Source organism: Mesocricetus auratus, unplaced genomic scaffold (assembly GCF_017639785.1).
Source record: "Mesocricetus auratus isolate SY011 unplaced genomic scaffold, BCM_Maur_2.0 Super-Scaffold_100022, whole genome shotgun sequence".
Lineage (NCBI taxonomy): Eukaryota > Metazoa > Chordata > Mammalia > Rodentia > Cricetidae > Mesocricetus > Mesocricetus auratus.
The window spans coordinates 2913377-2930076 of record NW_024429203.1 but is presented as its reverse complement, the minus strand read 5'-3'; the positions used below and the strand labels follow the sequence as shown (position 1 = coordinate 2930076).

The 16700-nt window shown below is 39.2% G+C and overlaps 1 protein-coding gene across 6 annotated transcripts in view; it reads right to left on the bottom strand.

Moving 5' to 3' along the window:
* Bbs9 (Bardet-Biedl syndrome 9) overlaps nt 1-16700 on the bottom strand; it is a 384009-nt gene that overhangs the window by 208581 nt on the left and 158728 nt on the right. For all 6 annotated transcript variants that reach the window (XM_040729936.1, XM_040729934.1, XM_040729933.1 and 3 more), the window contains 2 exons: nt 10332-10510; nt 3318-3394 (listed from right to left, as the gene is read on the bottom strand). In XM_040729936.1, coding sequence (XP_040585870.1) covers nt 3318-3394; nt 10332-10510 — 256 coding nt within the window. The remainder of the gene's footprint in view (nt 1-3317; nt 3395-10331; nt 10511-16700) is intronic.

Sequence of the window (16700 nt, the reverse complement as noted above, 5' to 3'; positions counted from 1 at the left end):
GATGATGACAAGGGTAATAACTCACAAAGCAGATTCCAGCAGAGGGAAAAATAATTTCCAGACAGACTGTCTGTGTAGACTGCACTCCTGCCCTCATTACTCTGTGTAGACTACACTCCTGCCCTCATTACTCTCTGTGTAGACTACACTCCTGCCCTCATTACTCTGTGTAGACTGCACTCCTGCCCTCATTACTCTGTGTAGACTACACTCCTGCCCTCATTACTATCTGTGTAGACTACACTCCTGCCCTCATTACTCTGTGTAGACTGCAGTCCTGCCCTCGTTACTCTCTGTGTAGACTACACTCCTGCCCTCGTTACTATCTGTGTAGACTGCACTCCTGCCCTCATTACTCTGTGTAGACTACACTCCTGCCCTCATTACTCTGTGTAGTCTACACTCCTGCCCTCATTACTCTCTGTGTAGACTGCACTCCTGCCCTCATTACTCTCTGTGTAGACTACACTCCTGCCCTCATTACTCTGTGTAGACTACACTCCTGCCCTCATTACTCTCTGTGTAGACTACACTCCTGCCCTCGTTACTCTCTGTGTAGACTACACTCCTGCCCTCATTACTCTGTGTAGACTACACTCCTGCCCTCATTACTCTGTGTAGACTGCACTCCTGCCCTCATTACTATCTGTGTAGACTACACTCCTGCCCTCATTACTCTGTGTAGACTACACTCCTGCCCTCATTACTCTGTGTAGACTACACTCCGGCCCTCATTACTCTGTGTAGACTGCACTCCTGCCCTCATTACTCTGTGTAGTCTACACTCCTGCCCTCATTACTCTCTGTGTAGACTACACTCCTGCCCTCATTACTCTCTGTGTAGACTGCACTCCTGCCCTCATTACTCTGTGTAGACTACACTGCTGCCCTCATTACTCTCTGTGTAGACTACACTCCTGCCCTCATTACTCTGTGTAGACTACACTCCTGCCCTCATTACTATCTGTGTAGACTACACTCCTGCCCTCATTACTCTGTGTAGACTACACTCCTGCCCTCATTACTATCTGTGTAGACTACACTCCTGCCCTCATTACTCTGTGTAGACTGCACTCCTGCCCTCAATACTCTGTGTAGACTACACTCCTGCCCTCATTACTCTGTGTAGACTACACTCCTGCCCTCATTACTCTGTGTAGACTACACTCCTGCCCTCATTACTCTGTGTAGACTGCACTCCTGCCCTCATTACTATCTGTGTAGACTACACTCCTGCCCTCATTACTCTGTGTAGACTACACTCCTGCCCTCATTACTCTGTGTAGACTACACTCCTGCCCTCATTACTCTGTGTAGACTGCACTCCTGCCCTCATTACTCTGTGTAGACTACACTCCTGCCCTCATTACTCTCTGTGTAGACTACACTCCTGCCCTCATTACTCTCTGTGTAGACTGCACTCCTGCCCTCATTACTCTGTGTAGACTACACTGCTGCCCTCATTACTCTCTGTGTAGACTACACTCCTGCCCTCATTACTCTGTGTAGACTACACTCCTGCCCTCATTACTATCTGTGTAGACTACACTCCTGCCCTCATTACTCTGTGTAGACTACACTCCTGCCCTCATTACTATCTGTGTAGACTACACTCCTGCCCTCATTACTCTGTGTAGACTACACTCCTGCCCTCAATACTCTGTGTAGACTACACTCCTGCCCTCATTACTCTGTGTAGACTACACTCCTGCCCTCATTACTATCTGTGTAGACTACACTCCTGCCCTCATTACTATCTGTGTAGACTACACTCCTGCCCTCATTACTCTGTGTAGACTACACTCCTGCCCTCATTACTATCTGTGTAGACTACACTCCTGCCCTCATTACTCTGTGTAGACTACACTCCTGCCCTCAATACTCTCTGTGTAGACTGCACTCCTGCCCTCATTACTCTGTGTAGACTACACTCCTGCCCTCATTACTATCTGTGTAGACTACACTCCTGCCCTCATTACTATCTGTGTAGACTACACTCCTGCCCTCATTACTCTCTGTGTAGACTACACTCCTGCCCTCATTACTCTCTGTGTAGACTACACTCCTGCCCTCATTACTCTCTGTGTAGACTGCACTCCTGCCCTCATTACTATCTGTGTAGACTACACTCCTGCCCTCATTACTCTGTGTAGACTGCAGTCCTGCCCTCGTTACTCTCTGTGTAGACTACACTCCTGCCCTCGTTACTATCTGTGTAGACTGCACTCCTGCCCTCATTACTCTGTGTAGACTACACTCCTGCCCTCATTACTCTGTGTAGTCTACACTCCTGCCCTCATTACTCTCTGTGTAGACTGCACTCCTGCCCTCATTACTCTCTGTGTAAACTACACTCCTGCCCTCATTACTCTGTGTAGACTACACTCCTGCCCTCATTACTCTCTGTGTAGACTACACTCCTGCCCTCGTTACTCTCTGTGTAGACTACACTCCTGCCCTCATTACTCTGTGTAGACTACACTCCTGCCCTCATTACTCTGTGTAGACTGCACTCCTGCCCTCATTACTCTCTGTGTAGACTACACTCCTGCCCTCGTTACTATCTGTGTAGACTACACTCTTGCCCTTATGTGAAAGACTATAAATCATCAAACCTGGTTAGGGACCACTCAAAAGTATTACTTCCCTAAACTTTTTTTTTTTCAGAATTGCTTATTTTCGCTTGTGTGCCTGGTGCCCAAGGAGGTCACAGGAAGGCAGCAGATCCCCCTGCAAATGGAGTACTGATAGTAATGAACTGCTACTTGGAGAATGAGAACCAAACATGATATTCTGAAAAGGCATTCAGTGCTCCTAACCACTGAGCCATCTCTCTAGCCCCATCTTATTAACTTTCTAGAATATCGGTGGAGGCATGTTCAGTAATAAGGTACTGACCTAGAAGGTTTAAGAAACTTTCTGCCCCCTCACCTCTCACTCCTTTTGTAAAAAAATCCTTCTGGCACTAAGAAAACAGAGATGGTTTTCATCTAGAACAGCAAGAGGTTCTCAATCTGTGGGGGTCAAATGACCATTTTACAGGGTCACATATCAGATACCCTGCATATCAGATATTTACATTACAATTCATAACAGTAGCAGAATTTCAGTTATGAAGTAGCAAAGAAATAATTTTATGGTAGGGGTCAGCACAACATGAGAAACTGTATTAAAGGGCCATAGCATTAGGAAGGGGGAGAACCACTGGTCTAGAAAGTAACAAAATCTGAAAGGCGTTATCACACCATAAGTTCCTACCAAGAAGCCTAGAATTTAAATCAATTTGAGAACATTTCAGAATACATAAATATACTTACAGACACAGAATCAAGATTAGAGGAGACTACAGCAAAGACTTTCAAGTCATCTTCTCTTTCAGTCATGGGCCAAACACCTGGAATTAAAAATACATCCAATCATAAAGTAAAATGCCCTGTATACGGTTTATATCAAAAACCAAATAGCAAACACCCATGAATCAAAAATATAATGAATTACAGAATTAAAAGTTTATGCTAATTCTTTCCTCAATAACACTTTGAATGAAAACTGCCCTCCCTCAGTACTGCCTAAGTACTGAGTCAATAAGCATCCAGTACTGGGAATTGCAGTTTTTCCCTGTTCATGAGAGCCTAAATGAACAAGTCATGATACAAAATGTAAAGATCCTCTGATTTAACAACTCCACACCCAAGAACATATCATACACAGGTATGCCCAAGGAGGACTCTGTCATTAATAGTTGATAAAAGATAAAACAACTTAATTATCTATGTATCTTCATAAGGAGATGATTAAACAAAATATGAAATATCCACATTATTCAATGGTCAGAGCCATAAGAATTTCTTAAGCCTGTGCAACTTGACATGAAAGAACTCAGATATACCTCTTAATATTTTAAACATCGAGATATACAATCTAACATGAACATATCTGTGCAAAAGATGCACATAAGACTTAATATTTTTAAGAAATACTCAAAACTCAATAAGGATTGTAGTCAAAAACTGGAACTAAGTTCTAGGGTCAAAGAGATTTGCTTTCCCTGTTTATCCTTTTAGTGATGCCTGAACTACTTTACCACATAGTATACCATATACACACACAGATACCACATACACACATACATATGCTAATATATATACATACACACATATTCCACATACACAAGTATATAAATTCATATACCACAGGCACATACATATACCACAAACACATACATATACCACATAAATATACATGTGAAGACATATACATATGGTTTAACTGCAATTTGACTGAGTCCTTCAAAGTCTATCTCTTTCGAGCTTGGTCTCAGGTTCTACAGTGCTAAAGAGTAGCAAGATCTTAAAGGTAGAGGCTGTTAGGAGGTTCTTCAGTTACTGAGAGCACTGGCCTCAGAAGAAACTGATGCAGCATTCCTATGACCCCAGTTAGTTCTCACAGAGGCTTGTTATGGACAGGACAGACCCAGCCCTTCCCTTATTTCTGTGTGCCTGGTTTATGATGCATTTTTTCCCTACACATACTTCTGCCTCTACCACGCCAATGTCTATGAAGTACTACTAAACACAAGGCAGTCTTGGATTCATGCCCTTAAATCTCTCACTGTTAACTAAACAAAACTGGCCTTCATAAATACTTAGCTTCAAGCATTTTGTTATAACAGAAAGTAGACTAACAAATGCATACTATTTCCCTGATGTTAAATGTTTATGTAGCACAAAGAACTATTACAAAAAGCAAGTCATCCTAAATAAGAAACTATTTATATTCATACATTTGAATAAAATATGTATATATTTATGCATATTCACACACATATGTGCTTAAATAACATATCTAAATATAAATACATGTGCACACAAGAACATTCATATCAGAAAATTGACTCTGAAGCCAACATCTACTCTTCCCTCCTTCCTCTTTGTGGCCAAACACTATATTTGTTGAAGTTTTGAACTTCATCACAGAAAAAGGTTCCTATCCTGGCTCCATGGTGGTTGTTTTAGGTGTGAGCACAGCTCTTAATATTATCACCAAGTACAGTAGCTGGGCAATAGAGACATATGCCTTTAAGAAGGCTGTTTCTCCCTAAAAGGGTGATTCTGACAAAGTCCTCTTGTCTGGAAATCCTATCTGCACAGTGTTTAGAACATCTACAGCTACCCAAATCTCCAAAAGGAAAGGTCCATACACACTGAGGATAAAGGGCTGAAAACACAGGGACAATACCGTTGACTCAGGTGTCACAGCAGGACTGTCCTAAATTGCCACAAGGTGGTTTCCTCACTACAGCAAAGCCCGCCAAGAAGATTCTAAACCTAGTAAGAATATACACAGCTCTGCGCTGGCCATTTGATAGGCATTCTTCACTTCTTCACTAAAAGCAGCTGTCAGCAAACCCCACTAAACTTTCTGGCCTGTTGTGCAGACTGGAAGGGCCATTGAGATAAAAGCTGAGCTGCTCAGGGCGTGGCTTCCAGGAAAGCTCCTGTAGGGTCTGACTCAGCTGCAGATGTGAGGCAGAAGTTCCAGCAGCATTCCTGAACCAAGACATGATGCTGGACTAGAAGGATCAAAATCCCTGAGGAGTTGTGGAGTCAACCCTGAGTCTACTACTCGGCTTCTTTTACAAGAGAAACAAATAAACCTCTCCTGTGTTTAAGCTGCTATGTTCTGGCATTCTGTTACATGTACCCACACACAAGCGGGAAGGAACAAACCAAGTTCAACTGTTCCCAGTCCTTGGAGATAGCATCAACTAAGCCAGCCCACACATATTCCAAATGGGATACAGACATATGTATTTTGTCCATGTCTGTGTGCACTCTGTACTTGCCTGAAAGCACACTGTTGGTACTTCTCTTAAATGCCACATCCAGGGCTTAGTGGATACTAGGTAAAGAATGTGTACAGATCAAGTGCTTAAGTCATATGGAAATTCCATCTCTTCAGAGTTCCCACTGGAAGATATTGTTGACTCTTCCTAATGAAAATATTTGGCAGGAGTCATACTAGCACTCTGAATTTCAAAAGCTTCCCATATGCACAGAAATTATTGCTATAATTTCATGCTTGTAACATATTTCTTATATAACTCATACACATAGAATTAACTTCAAAATCTTTTATTACAGAAGACATATACACCATGTGTGCCACAAAATATCTTCTTTACATTGGCTTTAGATTTCCCTGCGACCTTTTCTTTGAAAAAGTTCTTTAAAAGCTTTAAGTATGGAATATAGCCCACAAAACAATGCACTTTTTTTTTAAGTTAAAGGGTGCCTTCATCAAACCCCTTCCCTCAGGGCTCAGGGAGCTCGGGAGAAAAGAAGGCAGAAAGATTATAAGAGCCAGACAAGATGGACACCAAGGAATCAGTGTCTTCCAGACACAGCGTGACTGACACACATATGAACTCACAGAGACTGTGGTAGCATGCACATGGCACTGTGGTAGCATGAAGAGGGTCTGCCCAAGTTCATGTCAGATGGAGTCCTAGGGCCACAAGCTCCCACACCTAACGAAAAATCTATCTTCAATTGACATCTGCTTGCAAAGGAGACAGTTTTCTCCAATGCAGTCTCACTGGGTATATAAGCCACACTTAAGGGTAGGCCTCATGCCCAGTTGCAGATGGTCAAATGACCTCAATGGTATTTTTGTAGAATTTCTATCTCATACTGCTTTGTTTGGGAATCTTTCATCTTATTGGTATTTTACTTGTATATTATGGTTTCCAATTCTGTGTCTTTATGAGGTTAGGTTTTTTGTTTTGGTTTGTTTGTGTGTGTGTGTGTGTGAGAGAGAGAGAGAGAGAGAGAGAGAGAGAGAGAGAGAGAGAGAGAGATTCTTGTGTTTTTTCTTCATTTTGTTTTTTTTTTCATTTTGGTTTATTTGGGTTTTATATTTTACTGTTCATTTTCTAAAGAAAGAGAAAGAAGTAATGGAGTTGGATGGGGAGAGGTGCGGAAGGAGATGGAGAATAAAAACTGTGATCAAAATATATTGTACAAAACAATTTTTAATTTTTAAATATTTATTTAATAAATTATTTTTAATATTTATTTTTAAATTATTTTTTAAATGAACAATGAGGTCATCCAGCACTTCAACATTTTGACTTTCATGATCTATAATGAAATGATGTCATTTCCTATACTTAAAAGTATGTAGATGAACAGGGATATCAAACTTTCACAAAGGAACAGAATACTAAATATTCTTTATGTCTAGAAATAAAATAGAGTAAAATCCTCTATGTCTTAAAAGTTTCTCTTTGTTTGTTTTTTGGGAATAAAGTCAAACAATGGTAGCACAAAAGTACAGAGAAGTTCAAACAGTAATCAAATGTTGAGATTATATTAAAAAAATCAGCTTTCATCCCTAGCTTAAGTAATATAATCTAGAATAACTGCAGTAACAATAAAATAAAAAGGCATCATGGCAGAGGGTGGGTAGAAGGAACAGAAGGATATAGATGCTATCAAGGGGAAATGGGGAAATGGAAGTGATGATTAAACTAGGAAAGGGGGGCACCATGAGGGGGCAGTAAATAACACTAAGGACATTTGGGAAAGCTATTTTTATGCTTACTTAAAAATAAATATATAATAAATATAATGTGTGTACACATGCATATATAGTTTGAATGAAGTTGTACCAATTGTGGTTATGATGCTGTGCTGACCACAAGCGAGCCATAGACTATCTAGCAAAAATCCATGCCAGGCATGGAAAGCCTCTGCTGAATTGTGGGAGTTCAAGAGACTCTGAAGAAAAAAAAATTATCTATTACCATGGCTCTGGGGTGGCTCCTAAAATCTGAAAACAAGACACTACTTCTGAAGATACCACATACTTCAGACACAAGACAAAAGAACTGAGGTGAACTGATCTGGAAGCCTCTTCCCTCAAGACTAACTCTCATTGTATCTTAAGGTGCTATACAAGTTGCCACGAGAAACAAATAATTAATAGTCCTTCGCAGTAAGGCTTGCATGATCAGCACAGCACGATACCCCCCCCTGCAATATGGCACTTATATCCAAAATCCAATAAAATTGGGCTTAAGGTGAGCTCAATAGGAGGCAATTATGCCTGGTACTGTAAACCCAGGCAACTCCCCATGGCTGGTGAGGTCATAGAGCTGAAGGGAGAACAAGGACTGACACCTTGCTAAGATAGTAAAACTTCTAATTATATCCAAAAATCTTATCCCTAAATCCACAAATATGTATAACTTTCTCTCATCAAGGAAGCTTCCTTTTGCAGCAGACAGAGACCAGACAGAAATCCACAACCTGGAAAACACTCAGAGAACAAAAACTGTGAGCCCAATTCCAACTGCTATGTCTATAACACCACCCCTAAGCTTCAGGGAGCATTGTGGAAGAGAAGGTTTCCACTGTCAGAAACAGAGAACTGAGATATGTCAGCTAGACAGGGTTTCCTACTATCACAGGAAAGCTGCACCCATGACATATGGTTGCCTAAACAAGACTGCACAATAATACCAACAGGTAACATGACCAAATGGCTAGGAAAATTTCACAAGGCCTAACCCTAAATGAAACAGTCAATCAATGTCTGCTGAGAGAATTGATCTTCTCCAGGGACAAGGCCTGTGATAGGTAATTTAATTCCAAGAGGTTTTCCCTAAACACAAATGTATATAAACAATACTAAATAGAATTAGCAGGCTGTGTGTGTGTGTGTGTGTGTGTGTGTGTGTGTGTGTGTGTGCAATAATAATTTTAAATAAAGGAGAAGAGGTCAAGGATTTGAAGAGTGAGAGAGCATGGGAGTAGTTGGAGTTTGAAAAGAAAGAATATAAGCTGATACAAATATAGTATTCATGTATGAAATTCTCAAAAAATAAAATAACATATATTTAAAAGAAGCTATTTCAAGATATATAAAAGGACCAAGGAAATGATAAGCAAAACATCAAAATCTTTTCATTTAAGGGCATCACTATGGCTACTAGGAGATAATAATTAGCTATAAAGGATTATTGAGCAATTTACATAATTCATGTTAATTAAAATACCATTAGACATTGCTTGTGGAAGGGCAAATATCACAAGACAAAAACTTTGAATAAAACCCACATTATTTAATAAGTTTAAGAAACTTTATGTTTCGTGTGTGTGTGTGTGTGTGTGTGTGTGTGTGTGTAATTACATCCTAAAATGGCAAAGATTATAATTCCATTAACCATCCAAGGTGCTGGGATCAAAACTGAAAACTTAAATCTGTGTATTGCTGCCTGGTTCATCCATTTTCATGGCTTCCCATCTGACAAGGCAGTGCTGACAAGAGCCTTTAGAGATCTCCATTTCAATGGTTTACTTTGAAAACTTTCTATAAGAATGTGTGAAGCCAAAGCACAACATCTTTACTTTTAATATTCCTATTTTAATATATCATCTCAGTTCCTAAAACCAGAGGAATATAATCCGGCAAAAGAGATCAAAAATACATAAACCTATCGAAGCAAATGGACCAGGATTAAGACTGACTCTGTTGCTTTGGTTGGCTTTTGATGCTCTGTTTCTTTTATTATTCCTACTTGTTTTAACATTTCTTTTATGTGAAAATGGTTCATATTTTTCCTCATTAAGAAAATACTTTTACCTGACCCTGAAAAGGGAACTTAAAGTAATGATTTTCACATGTCCAACATGAGCTGCAGGATTGGTGTTTTGTTTCTCCTTTTAATTTACAATAAAATTACACCCTTGTGAGTCCCAACATAAAATAACATTGAGTTACTCAAAACTTGGGAACTGAAAATATCACCAGTCCCTGCGTCATTAGAAATCAGAGTATCACAGGCTACACTCCATTTGGACGGCTAATTAACTTCAAGCATAAATTATATCATCTAAGCTGCAAATTACTACATTTTTAGTAACAAAGTAGCAATTCATGTACTACTTGGATTTCTTTTCGAAGAAACAAGTGAAACCAAGGATGTTGTAAGTTAATGATTGACTGAGCTTCAGGGCTCTGCTCACAGCCTAAAACCACTGGGAGGTACTTGACCTTCACTGGGAAGGCAACATACTCAAAGTCTAGATAGAGCTGTCCCTGGAACACATTAACCAAAATATTATCTTCAATAAGACTAGTTCTCAGCAGCCACCTATAGAGTCAACACAAGGACCTTGTAAGCTAAGAGCAACACTTTATTCAAAGGCTTGAACTAAGCCTGGGAGCAAGATTTAACTAATATTTATAAAACAAAACCATACACAACATAAGGTGAATTTTATAATTAACATTAAAATTTACAATAAAAACTGCAAAAGGGATACCTTGAGATTTTACATCTTTGATGATTCTCTGAAGTTCCTTCAACTCTACGTCAAGTTCATCATAGTTGAGCTCTCTTGATTCAACTTTTGGAGCTTGGAACAGAGAAGGGTCTGTCCCCAGATATGAACACTGCAGGTGACCATCATCACTGAGAGTCACTATCACACCCTTCAAATCACTATAAGGTGCAAGAGAATACAAGACACGGTCAAATGATCAGCCTTGACAAGTGACATTTTTATTCAATTCAGCTTTACATAACATTAATACAATAAGTATAAAAATAGATTAATTTCAAAGACTCAATGTTTCAAACATATCTATATTTATAGATGTACGCCCACTGCTAAGATGTATTACAGAAGTGGAATAAACATTAAAATGCATTATATTTGCTAACAAAGGAAACTAATTACATGACAAATTCTGGTCTTGAATACTGATCTTAATTCACAGTACAGGTGCCACTTGCCACTGTCATATCCAGCATGTGAATTCCACTTGCAACAATGGAGTAAGAAATGAGTCTAGACTTCTAGTTGTAAATAAGAAACAAGTCTATGACAGGCAAGAAGTGAACCAAGGCCAGGACATCCATGAAGTGATCTCAAGGCTGGGACAGTCATGGTGTGACCCAACCAGGACACCCATGAAGTGACGTCAAGGCTGGGACAGCCACACCAAAGACACTGGAGACTGAAAAGAAGTCTTGAAGGTAGATATGTTCTCTCTTCCCTTTCTTCCTCCTCTGGATTCTTGGAACTAATTATTTCCACAAGGGACCCCTCAAGACTTCCTTAACACACAGTCTTACCCAAGGAGCTCTCCAATTTGGTCTTTTCTCCTCATTCCTAGACAGAAAAGGCCACCGTCCTGTGCACTAGCTCTTTCTTCATCGATATTCTGATTCATATAATTCCTTTTCCTCACTGTCTCCTACCATTGAATGAGTCCCTCAGACAGGAGACCTCAAAAAAGCCATTAGTACATGAGTGCTTGCCCTCACAGATTAAGACTAATTATGCAAGCTCTTAGAGAAAAGGTGTATCCCTCCCTCCATCTTCCCTCTCTTCTTCCCCACCCTGAAATTTCACCCTGAGATACTGAGTCACAAAGGTCTTCACCAGGTACACCCTCAACCTTGAACTCCTGAGCCTCCACAAGCATAAGTCAAAATCTTTTCCTTCCTTTCTAAGCCACCCAGTCTCTGGAATTCTGTAATAGCAGTAAAGAATGGATAAAGACACTGTGTTTTCACTCTTCCTTCTCAGGCCCCTTTAATCTCTGTTCTCTCTAAAACTTCCCTGCCATACATAGTGTCATATATACATTATGGAGGATTTTAATATGCAATGTTTAGAAATTAAATTTACACATTTCTCTTAGCACATTATAAACAAACAGCTGATGGAAATACTGTATTTGCTTGTTCCTTAGTATTCATAGAAAAAAATCAATGTTGTCCTAAACCATTTGGCATTTACATATGAGTTCTTTCTGTTTTTGTTAATATGTCCCACACTGGCCTTTGATCTAATAAAAATAGTTTGCCTTTTTTATTGTTGAAATGTCCATATACATATTGCTGTATGTCCTTAACCATCTGCTAGCTCCCTGTGCCCTGTCCTATTAGTTCCCATTTGTCCCCTAGAAAAATTTACTCCCATTTTCATGCCATATATACATACCAGATTTTATGTATCTATATAAAATCTAGAGATTATAAATGAGAAGAAAACATACATTTGCCTTTTGAGACAATTAATCAACTTAATATGATTTATCTTGCTCTTGCATTAGTTTTCCTGCAAATGACATGATTTCATTCTGGATTCTTGGAAAAAGTTCTATTGCACACGTATTACCACATTGGCCTTTACATTCTTCTGTTGTTGAACATTTACATCGGTTCCATAACTTAGCTGTTGTAAATAGTGCTACAATAAAAACTGGTGCAAGTGTCCGTGTAGTGTATTGACTTGGAATCCTTTGGGTAAGTATGCTTCACACAGTAAATCTATCTTTAGTTTACTAAGAAGCTGCCAAACCAATATTTGTAAACTATTTCACCTTCTTACCAGAAGCACATAGGATTCCTTGCTGTCTACACACTTAGCAGCATTTGTTATGTTTTCTTAATAACTAGCATTCTGACTAGGGTAAGATGGAATCTAAGTAATTTTTATTTGCATTCTGCGATAGTTAATGAAGTTGAAATGTTTATTGAACATTTGTATTTCATCTTTTGAGACCCATCAGTTCACTTCATTAGCCCCTTTATTGATGCGATTGTTTTGTTTCAGTTCTTTGTATTTAACCTCTGTCAGACATATAGCTAGTAAAGATTTTCATCCATCATGTAAGACATCTCTTCATTCAATTGTTTTCTTTGACATACAGAAACGTTTTTAATTTCATAAAGTCCCATTTGTCACTTGTTGGCCTTATTCCTGAACATCTAGAGTCCTACCAAGAAAGTCCTTGCCTGTTCCTTTATCTTGAACTGTTTTTCCTACTTTTACCCCAGTAGTTAAGAGATTTTCTGGTCTTCCATTAATATCTTTGATTCATTGGGAGTTGAGTTTTACACAGGGTAAGATGTAGGAAACTATTTTTATTCTACACATAGTTATCCAATTTTCTCAATGATATGTTTGAAGAGGATATGCTTTTCTCCACTGGGTATTTATACCATCTCTGTCAAAATCCAGATGGTTACAGCTGGGTGGGTTTGTATCAGGATCTCTGTTCTATTCTGTTCATCTATATTTATGCCAGTACCAAGCTATTTTGAGTATTATTATTCTATGTTTATGAGTGTTTTGCACGTATGTCTCTGCATGCCTAGTGACTTTGGAGACCAGAAGAAGGAGTTGGCTCCCCTGGACTGGGATTAGATAGTTACTGTGCCACCACAGGGGTACTGGGAATCCAACCCAGTTTTTCTGGAAGAACAACCAGTGCTCTTAATCACTGAGCCATTTCTCCAGTCCACCATGAAGTTTTGGCACTATTTGGCACTATTTTTTCTTATTTTTTTAATTTTCATAAGAATTTCATACATTAATCCTATATATTACATCATTTCTACCCCTGAATCACTCACGGCAACATCCCAGCTAGATGTGATGGTAAGACCTGTAATTCCAGCACTCAATAGGCTGAGGCAAGAGAAACTTGAGTTCCAGACCAACCTGGGCTACACAGTAAAGACTGTTTCAGAAAGACAAAAGCAGCCAACATAATTGACAACATTCCTATATGCTATACACGCTGTACCTTCTCTGGAGCCCATGTACAGTAAGTGCTGCAGACCCTGTGACATAGCTTCATAGAAGTAGGAGCTACACTGGTGTCACTGGACAGCAGAGCAGACTGAGGAAAGCCTAGGTTCTAATACTGACTGCTGCTGGTTCAGCCCAGAGAGGTCCTCCCAACATTCCTCATCTCTAAAACAAGACGGTGAGAGATGATAATCCTCAAACACCAATGGCAAGAACTGCTTCTTCCACCTACCTCACAAGCCAAGTCTCCTGAAAGGAAATGTGAGAGCAACCCACAGCCTATGGAGCTGTCCATTTCGTTGCAGGCAACTGAAGCCACCTAGTGGCTGACAAAATCCTAACTTACAGCCTCAAAAAAAATTTCCAGAGGGAGAAGCCTCATCCTGCTCCAAATTGTGTCTGCTTTTCTCCTTTACTACCAGAATCCTAATTTCCAGAAAGCTGAGCCCTCAAGAAATCCCTGATGTTAAAAGGCCAGTCTTTGGCTGGCTTCCCAAGACAAGGCAGAAACCATCCTTTTCTGAATGCAAACAGACACTGCCAGCTCACTCCTAACCTCCCTATGAAGCAGGAGAGCTGGCATGGCCCGATAAAAGCATTCCTCCCTACTGTATTACTCACTAAATTAGTCTAATGTTTCTCTCACATCCCAATACTGAGAATTACATATGTGCTGAAATTCAGCAAATTTCAAAAAAAAAGTGTTGATTTATAGGAAAATAAGTCAGTTTTGCCAATGTTTAAATAGCAGGCAGACATCAATTTAGATATGAGAATTATTCAGAAATCTACTGAGCTTCTGAGTTAGAAAATTAAGGATACGAGTATTTCTTTAGCCTCCTAGAATCCGTCGTTTGCCTATGGTTAGTGTCCAAACAGAAGAGAGAAGAGCTTGATCTTGTCTCACAGAAATACCTCACCTAAATGCCATTGAATATATTGAATCTAAGGAAGTCCAGTAGCTGTTTGAGTGATTTACCTTTAATTTAATCACATCAGAAACAATGAACACAATTTAGATCAAGTAAGAGAAATTTAAGCTATAGATAAATTCATTTATCATTGCTTTTTTTGTTTCAAAAAGATGCTAAGACAAACTTTAAAACTCTAGTGTTCATCAATAAAATTTCAGTATAAAATACCTACGATAGACAAAGACTTTTACCCAGGCCTACGGAACTACTAACTTAGTAATAATCATTTGGCATTTTTATACACTGAAAAATAAATAAATTTTATATTCATACATATAGTTTCTAACATTAATTCTAATTAACTATAAAGAAAAATGTTACCAAACAATGTGTTTTTTCCATTTCTGCTTAATGGGTATTTTATATGATGGTCCACATAGGTTATAAGGACTGGACCTCCAAATAATAGAATTTCAAGCTGAAAGGGGCCAGAAGTTAAATGTTACATTGCATATCCAATTACTTCCAACTGAAAAGCAGAGTTAAGACTGACAAAATTATTTCTTGATGCAAATCAGCATCCGTATGTTAGCAGACTTTATGAGGGGTCGGGGTCAGAGACGGGACATCCCCAGGATATATAATCACTCTGTGATTTTAGCCATAGAACATGAAACTAAACAAGAACTGACCCCAAAAATCTAAAATGAGTCCATCATTCCACAGACAACCCCTGCTTTCACAGCACGTTAAAATCAAACTCCAGATGGATTTTAAACTTCAAATTTTAAAATATGAGACCATAAAAATATTTATCTTCCTTTAAGATGGGAGGAACATTTGTTGGAAGAAAACAGTAGACTAGAAACAAAAGAGTCTCTAGATGGAGTCACATTGAAATGTACAGGTGTTGCATGTTTAACCACCAGGTGTGAGGCGCAAGCTTTTAACCCAGCACTGACAATTCACTAGATGGAGGGGCGTGGGACTGCTGTTGTGAGGCCAAACCTGTCTACACAGCAAGATCCAACCAGTCTCAAAAAACAGACACATAAATAAACAGCGAGACTTGGGAAACAATTGCAGCCAACATAAAAATGTTAATTTTTAAGTTGACACCTGTATAATGTTCAATTATTTTTGAACTATTAAAACCATTTCTATAGCTGGTCATAGTGAGGAACACCTTTAATCCTAGCACTGAGGAAGCAAAGGCAAGTGGGTCTCTTGTGAATTTGAGGCTAGCCTGGTCTACAAAGCGTGTTACAGGACAACCAGGGCACTTACACAGAGAAACCCTGTCTCAAACAAACAAACAAACAAACAATCATATGTAGAACCTAATGGCATAAAAAGAACTCTAACAAAACAGTAAGATTATATCCCGACAGGAAAAAGTTCAAGGAAACGTGGACAGCTCAGACATAAAAGTCAGCGCTGCGAGTCAGAGTTTGGCAGAAGTACCTGCTGTGCACGCCTGATGACCTGAGCTCCATCCCTGGAACCAAGATAACATCCTAAAGTGGAGCTGTGCACCTATAATCCCACAGCGCTGAGAGGGAGAGAAAGAAACTCGGCTGGACGCTCCCTGAAGCCCACAGCCAGCAGTAGAAACAAGAGCCACCTACCTCAGCAGGGTGGAAGGAGAGAAAGGACTTCTGACAGCTGTCCTCAGACCTCCACGTAAATGCCATTGCATATATACAAGGTACATGCATGCACACACTGACAGTAAATAGATTTTTAAGTTTCTTTTAATGATGCTGTCAGTAAGAAGATGAGAAAATTAAAATCAAAGAAATGTATATTCTGGATTGCCCTCTAAATTTGGTCACCTTCTGTAAACACTTCTGAGAGTTTATGTTCAATAAGGACTCCTGTTGTCAGAGAACTTATATAACATAGCAGAGCTTTTGCTAAGAATAAAACTGATTTTTTTCAGTGCTTTTGACTTTTAAAATTTTGTTAAAAATCATTTCAGAGAATATTTTAGAAATATGCATCTAAGCCTGAGAAACTACATCTCTATGTACACAGTAATCTGTTTCCAGAGTCAGTAAAAAAAAAATTAAACCAGGCCAGAGGCTAAGGGTAAAATGGGTTTTCAAACACGGCAAGTCTACGAGAAGAGCCATTAAGTTGTGTCTTCAAGCTGTGGTGTAGATCAATG